Here is a 6,298-nt window from a genome sequence, read left to right as displayed (position 1 = left end):
AAACATACCCTCATAAAAAAAAAGAGTGTATGAATGCTCTTACTGGCATCGAATTATCCCTTCATGTCTACAGAAAAAGCGTTTAAGTTGCAGATTGATTGTCATCTATTCTTTCATTATCGCTTTTAGGTTTACTGAGTTTCCTGCTCTGCAAAAATACTAAAGTTGCATAAATCGTCGGCATTGATAATTCTGGTCTCAAACTTAAGATGATCATGGAACAGTAGTAACAATACTACAATTAATGTGTGACCAACTATGTCAGCACTGTAATCATACAATACCTTTACACTGCTAAGAAAAGGCTATAAATTAGCGACACCTATTTATTATTCAAAAGCTCAGATAATCCGCAATATCATATGTGGGCAGCCTTAAAGTCAAAATCCAGAATAAATATTCAGCTTGCGTGTCAGCACAGTTACTCAGGTGCATGGTGACGTAACTGTATCTATCTTTGTTTTTTTTTTTTTATTTCTAAATATCTGAATTTAAATAAGAATGAAAGTAGTAGTCAAACGGAGAAACAACAACAACATGATATTAAATGTAAATTCTGGGAAAAACGTATACTCGGAAAAAATCCGAGTCCCGAGTAGGATTTGAACCCACAACCCTAGTTGTCTTAATGTGACAGCGCGATACTGTTATTATAGTGTGGGAGTCATTACGTGGCTGTGTAGCCGCGCGATGCGGTTCCAGTCGATACCCACAATTTGACCCTTGCTCAGTGTAGCTCAGTGGTTAGAGCATCCGACTAGATCGCGGAGGGTCGTGGGCTCAAATCCCACCCGGGACCCGGATTTTTTCCGAGTATTCGTTTCTCCCAGAATTTACACTTAATATAAAGTACATGTAGTAGTCATGCTATATTTGAAAACAGGTGTTGACAGCTCTAGAAAGAGTATTTAGATTGGCGGCTTTTCGCTGATATCTCTCATTCTCAACTAATCAAATTTGAATTGCGGAATCAATCGACTATACTATAGGAAATAAAAATTCATTTCTCCTTATTGAGATAGAAGGTGTCAAGCAATTCGAGACCGATCTTACGATAAAATGTTTCATCAACAGGTGTTGCCATTACTCCGGAGAAAACGAGGTATAGCAGACGTGTGTTACACCGCAAATCAAATAAGAAAAATATTTATATACTTACACAGGTCCCCTGAGTGTATTGGGATGTGTTAACGAAAACGTATGTACTGCATCTTGCATTGCAAAAGAAATCGGAGGAAATCATACTCCCCTAACACGTTATAGCCGAGATACAGTTGGCCGTGAGCTGTAGTGAGCGCTACTTTTCTCGTTACTGTGCTCTAAAACGGACTGGAACACAAGGTTAAACTCAAGCTTATGTGTTTATTTAAACTGATGATGTTTTCAAGTTTAATTCCTGGAATCAAACTGTGCCAACAATCAAATCATGCGTCTGTCCTCTACTAGATCATAGGCGAGAACCAATCAATACGCGAGAATAGCTTGGTTTATTATAAAAAATAATGAACAATGATATTATAGGGCAGATTACTATTGCTATAGCTTTGCCTGGATTTAAAGATCTTGGACGTTTGGTGACCACTATTTTTCTTTTGATGAATCATTTTTTCTACCGATTTTCTACGTTTAACGATAAAATGAAGAAAATCAATCGACTGGAAGTTTGAAATTTTCCAAAATGCATCATCGAATTCCGTTCTTTTTATCTCTTCGTTTATATCTAGGACGGTTTCAAATGCCTCTTGAAGGGTTAAGTTTTGTGAAAACGTTGGTAACATTCGGAATTATTTACGCAACAGGCCCACTTCTACAAAACATGACTATGATCCTTTTCCTCCGTTGACTCTCCTTCGATATTTTTAACTATAAACCCCTGTAGACCATGTTAAATTACGTGCGCCAATTTTTCAAAATCAGGGTAGTTTTCCATACGCCTTATCTCTGAGACGAAGTTGGTGACCCCAATTTTTTGTTTTTGTTTTTAAACTCAAAGTAAGTAACTCAAAATTTTAAAAAGAACTATCTACTTGAAAATTTCGAGCGAACGTCCTTAATTTCTACAAACTTGGAAAAATTGGTTACGCTTATTGGGTACAGTCAAATTTTAACTGAAACTGCACACCGAACAATAGCCCTTTTCACGATTAACTTTGCTCATTTGCATTACAATAAAATCTAGCATGTATGTGAGGCAATTTCGGGCTATTTTGTAGTTTCAGCCCGAAATTGCCTCACATCCACGTTGGATTACATTGTAATGCAAATGACAAATATAACCGTGAAAGGGGTTATTACATGCTCACAACTGATCATTTTATGGATTTTCTATTCTAAGAAAAACAAATCCTCTTTTTCGTTTATGGCTAACTTATTGCAATCAGAAGTTCAGTTCCGCTTTTAGGCTTGGCTAAACCTATGTATTAGAAAGTGAAAAAAAAAGAACAATAATTGAATTAATAGATTGGCTTGCATTTAGCAGTCGTGCAGACGCAAAAGTTTTTCTTCTTGGGACAGAAAAGCTACATAATTCTGCGCTAGAATAAGAGGATAAGACTCATAATTTACAGATTTTACAAAATCTTCTAAGAATGTTTGTAAATCTACCACTTTTAAAGATTTTACACGTTTAGCCTTATCATGTAAAATGTATTTAACAAACAGCTGTTTGGCAAGATACAAAATATGTCCGACAAGCATTCGCTTAAGTTATCACGAATATCTGATGCTAGTTTTCCCATGATAGTAGCGCATCATAAAATCTCCGTAGATTGACCTACTCGGAGCACCATAAGATCTCTGTAAATTGACATACTCGGATCACCATAAAAACTCTGTAAACTGGCATACTTGGGGTACCATAAAATCTCTGCAAAATAAAGCCAGCTTGGAAAAGACGGAAGTCTCTACAGGCGCATTCTTTTCAAATTTTTAAGTGTTATGCTTTTATCACACATCACATAGTCTATACATCAGGCTCAGATCTTACTGATTCGCAGTCAGTCATCAGGCCATACCTTTTTTTGAAGTTCAATCAGAGATTAAAAGTTCTGAGCACTTTATTGATATTTACCGATGAGAAAAATATTGCAAAACGAGAAACCTGTCTATATGCCAGTCCATGCAAGTTAATAATAAATATATACTGAAGAAAGGTACGCAAAATGATTGACTCACCAGATGTGACTGGTTGTACCACAGTAGACAGGTTAAGCATAGGAGGCTCTAACAAAAAAAATACGATGTACATTGTAGAAAAGAGAAAACATTTAGCACTTAATCACATTTAGAAGTTATCGTAAAGCTCTTCCACCAGTTCCCCCCCCCCCCCGCCTCTCCTCTCCCTACAGTAACACCCACATTATCCAGCTACAGACACTTAAGCAAAACGCTCAGTATAGGTTTTCATACTCTAGTGACTGTACTCTCCTAAAAGCAAATGCTTTGGCCGACGTTTTAAGTCACGCAGAGCTCCCATCCCCATGTGGCTGCTTCAAACCGACATAGGTTCTTTTCTTGAAATAAACCGACAGCACTCACACTTTCGTTTCCTGTAAACTAACCTTGAAATCATTTTGACCTTAAATGCATTTTAACCTACAGCATCTACAAGGTACCTCTCTAGTCAAGTCCACGATGCCACACTGGGAATGATATATACCTTCAAATTACCTTTGGGTCTTTCGCAGATATAGCCATACTCCGTTTTGCAGTTTAAGTCATTCCAACTTGTTCCATACATCTCGACGCAGTCCTCGCCACCCTGATTATTTGGTTCCTTTGGATACCAGTTACTGTACACTGAGGCATTATAGGGTGTACCATCACTCCAAACAAATTGGCTTTCATTGCGTTGATCATTGAGCCCAATCCAGTAATGCGGAATCCAAACTTTTGAAGATTTATTATAAACGAAGTTCATTTCTGATTGGCTTGCTATACTAACAAGGTCTCCACCATAACCAAGGCACTCTCTGCGAGCATTTTCCCAGTTGAGACCTCGCATTGAAAAGGTCTGGATAACAAACATGTAACAAGAGTTGCCATATCCATCCCAACCACGTGGACAATCTAAGGCTTGAGATAGAAATTTCAATGGTCTTGAAATACATTCAAATGGTCATACATACAACTGGTCTTGAGATACATTCACCGGCTGCCAGCCACGGTGTTGTTGAACTGTCACCTTACAAGCCAACCAGGATTTACCAGAAGCCAAATCTCTTTAAACATGTAGCTGACAAGAATTCGGCACTCAAATTTCCAGGAGTTGCAAAAAATTTCTGCGTAATAATAGTACACCTATATGCATGAAAATTTTACCGTCTTAACAGTATCGCAGAGGTCAACGGGTTCGAATCCCGTTCAGGCCTGATTTTTTTTCAGGCTTTAATTTCCCAAGTGCTAAAGTTGTGTGCATAACTGCGATGATCAATCATGTCTTTATATCTTTCTCCGCAGTTCAAATATATGATCTCTCATATATTCACTTTTAAAAAGTGGTGTTATTTAAGTTCAATATTATAATTATGTAACTCGCCAGGTGTTCTGCAGTTACTGATCCAAGTTCTCAGTTGTTTCATTCTTATTCAAGAACTGGGGAGTGATGTGGACAAGACCATCACAAGCAAATCACTATCTTTTAGTTTCAAAAAAAATACTCCACGCAGATCTACGCTAGGTTCAAAGAAGGTTAGGGATAATTCTCAAGAACATGAAAACGAAGGCTCCCTAAGACTCGAGTAAGGAAATCTCAAACCGATCCACTTTATAAACATTCCAACAAATTTTGGGTCCTTTGGTAAATTAAACACTTTCCGAACTTTATTGGGAGAACCACCAAAACATCCTCAATTCCAGTACCCTCTGTTCTGCCATTAGATAATTATATATGATATTTGCAGGGCTAATACAAAAGAAAAACGTCGAATGTTGTTGGATATTAAATGTTGTGTACAGTTCATGATTATACCTCACCAACTTTAAGGATTTAATAGATGCATGGAGAGTTTTAAACCCTGAGAGTTCCAGATTCACGTGGCGACAAAAGAAACCTGAAGTTCGCTGTAGGCTCGACTTTTTCCTAGTAAATCAGACTACATTTTGTAACACCGTCAGTGCGGACATATTACCAGGATACAAAACGGATCATTCCATGATTACATTACAAATCTCGCTGCATTCTAACAAAAGAGGACGAGGCTTTTGGGAACTTAACACCTCTTTTTTAAATGACATTGAGTATGTTAATCGGATAAAATCAATCATAAAACAAACCAAGGTTGAATACGTGCAAGATGATACTGTTAACCCTAATTTACTATGGGAAATGGTTAAATTGAAAGTGAGAGAGGAGTCCTTGAAATATGGAACTTCTAAGAAAAAGAAACTCGCTAGAAAAGAGGAGGAAATAGAACAAGCAATCGCAACTCTTGAAAAACGTCTTCCTGAATTTAGTAGCGACGAAACTCGACGAGAACAAGTGTGGTCGGACCTTGAAACAAAGAAACGCGAACTGACGGCAATAATAGAATACAGGACAAAAGGAGCAATTTTAAGATCTAAATCTCAATGGTACAATGAAGGTGGGAAAATACCAAATACTTTCTCAATCTGGAAAAGAGACATTGTAAACAAGGAACAATAACCCAGCTCAAAGTCAATGACAACGACCTCATTTGTACAGACAAAGAGATCTTAAAAGAATGTGAATCGTTTTACCAAAATCTTTACAGTTCTAATGTAGCTATTGACAACCAAGAAGGGGCTTTCTTCTTTCCACAGCAAGAAAACAAAAAGGTTTTAAATAACGATGAACAATCTCTCTGTGAGGGCGAATTAAGGAAGAATGAATGTTTAGAAGCGCTGAAAAGTATGGTGACAGATAAATCCCCAGGAACCGATGGTCTCCCCTGCGAATTCTACAAAGTGTTTTGGAATGACGTGGCGGAAATTTTGATACACTCTTTTAATTATTCCTACGAAATTGGAAAGTTACTCAATATCACAAAGGAGGGGCATTATTAAGCTCATACCAAAAAAGGATGCTAACCTTAATTCAATAAAGAACTGGCGACCTTTAACGCTTTTGAATTGCGATTACAAAATTGCAACAAAAGCTATTGCAAGCCGCATCAAAACTTTCCTGCCAAAACTTGTTTCTGACGATCAAACCGGCTTCATTAGAGACAGATTCATCGGAGAAAATATTCGTTTAATAGACAGCGTCATCAAATTTTCAAAAGCAAACAATATGCCGGGTCTGCTCCTTTTTCTTGATTTTGAAAAAGCCTTTGATACC

The 6,298-nt window shown here is 37.4% G+C and overlaps 1 protein-coding gene across 1 annotated transcript; it reads right to left on the bottom strand.

Annotated features, from left to right (window-relative positions):
• Nucleotides 1-3,031: 3,031 nt before the first annotated feature.
• On the bottom strand, nucleotides 3,032-5,235 carry LOC149115031 (perlucin-like protein). Its single transcript, XM_089285629.1, has 3 exons — nucleotides 5,166-5,235; nucleotides 3,670-4,074; nucleotides 3,032-3,222 (listed from the first exon to the last, which is right to left on the bottom strand). Exons 1-3 carry the CDS (start codon nucleotides 5,233-5,235, stop codon nucleotides 3,032-3,034), a joined length of 666 nt encoding a protein of 221 aa, XP_089141755.1.
• Nucleotides 5,236-6,298: the final 1,063 nt, after the last annotated feature.

Source organism: Orbicella faveolata, unplaced genomic scaffold (assembly GCF_042242905.1).
Source record: "Orbicella faveolata isolate gen_17 unplaced genomic scaffold, um_ofav_v1 contig_13, whole genome shotgun sequence".
Classification (NCBI taxonomy): domain Eukaryota; kingdom Metazoa; phylum Cnidaria; class Anthozoa; order Scleractinia; family Merulinidae; genus Orbicella; species Orbicella faveolata.
The sequence above is the reverse complement of the archived record's forward strand: the minus strand, read 5'-3'. Positions and strand labels throughout refer to the sequence as shown.

Excerpts from the sequence above, each read along its gene's own strand:
- LOC149115031 (XM_089285629.1), bottom strand. The coding sequence starts at position 5,235 with ATGTCATTTAAAAAAGAGGTGTTAAGTTCCCAAAAGCCTCGTCCTCTT. Across the intron at positions 4,075-5,165 it reads GTTAGAATGCAGCGAGATTT|CCTTAGATTGTCCACGTGGT; the intron begins GTAATGTAATCA and ends TTCTATCTCAAG. Across the intron at positions 3,223-3,669 it reads TATCTGCGAAAGACCCAAAG|AGCCTCCTATGCTTAACCTG; the intron begins GTAATTTGAAGG and ends TTTTTTTGTTAG.